The 1,107-nt window shown below is 39.0% G+C and overlaps 1 protein-coding gene across 1 annotated transcript in view; it reads left to right on the top strand.

The window, feature by feature from the left end:
- Positions 1-1,107, top strand: part of LOC101848916 — a 16,734-nt gene that overhangs the window by 3,718 nt on the left and 11,909 nt on the right. Inside the window, exon 3 of the mRNA XM_013087367.2 lies at positions 82-256. Coding sequence (XP_012942821.1) covers positions 82-256 — 175 coding nt within the window. The remainder of the gene's footprint in view (positions 1-81; positions 257-1,107) is intronic.

The raw sequence follows: 1,107 nt of genomic DNA, 5'->3' as shown, positions 1-1,107 counted from the left end.
AGAGAGAGTATAAACTGTACTTTTATTTTTACCAGTTGTAAGACCTTCTAGCTATATCAGATCTATGTGAATCCCCATCAGGAACAAGTGAGTCCTGTAGCAGCCAGCGTGAGTTACAACAGACAAGGAGGCTACTCCTGCACTGCCAGTGTACTCGTGACAAAGCTGGGCCCAGGAACTCACTACTTCAGGATGTACCTTTTTCGAACCGGGAACACCGGAGTCTTCAGCGCTTTCACAACTCCTATTTCTTTTCGTAAGTGTTTTTTTGTTTTACTTGAGACCTTGATCTAAACTTGAACACGGTCAAGATTGCCTGTATTGCGTTCTGTGAGTTGATCGTGCCTTTTAACGCTTTGCCCCCACAGTTAGAATCTGTCACCCACAAGTTCCCAAAACTGACACGACGTCTTACACTCTTCCCTACTCGCCTCTAAATGAGTAATTAATCAATTCTTGATACAATATTATGAAAAAATTTAAAAGGAACGTCAGTCAAATTTAAAGAACAACAACAATAATAACAACAGCATCAACAACAACAACAACAAAATCAGTAACAACAACAACAACAACAACAAAATCATCAGCAACAACAACAACAACAACAATTAGAGTGGCACCAACATCCACCACATCAACAGAAATTAAACAAAATGCGACAAACAGAATGCATTTAAAACAAATGATATATTTCTATCATATTAAGTTTTGTGACCTACTTGAGACCTTGATCTAAACTTGAACACGGTCAAGATTGCCTGTATTGCGTTCTGTGAGTTGATCGTGCCTTTTAACGCTTTGCCCCCTACAGGACGATGATCGGCGACAGTGAGATGATATAGCAACAAAAATGTCCTAGGAATGATCGCCTTGTAGACATGCACACTTGTTTAATTTATACATTTTCTTTCCGAATTGTTCGTGTGGCCTTTGAGCGCAAAAACCAGTGTGTGTACAGCAACTGGAGTGAAGTTTTGAAGTTAAAAATGTTGAGTCCAAGCAATATTGTTACTTTATACCACGCCATGACGAGGATTTGGGTGACGAATGTGCTTGATCTATTGGTTATTATTCTAATTCCGTTTTATTTTTGGTGAACATATG

The sequence above is a fragment of the Aplysia californica genome, unplaced genomic scaffold (assembly GCF_000002075.1).
Source record: "Aplysia californica isolate F4 #8 unplaced genomic scaffold, AplCal3.0 scaffold00578, whole genome shotgun sequence".
NCBI lineage: Eukaryota > Metazoa > Mollusca > Gastropoda > Aplysiida > Aplysiidae > Aplysia > Aplysia californica.
Note: the sequence above shows the minus strand (reverse complement) of the source record. Positions and strands in the feature narration are given on the sequence as shown.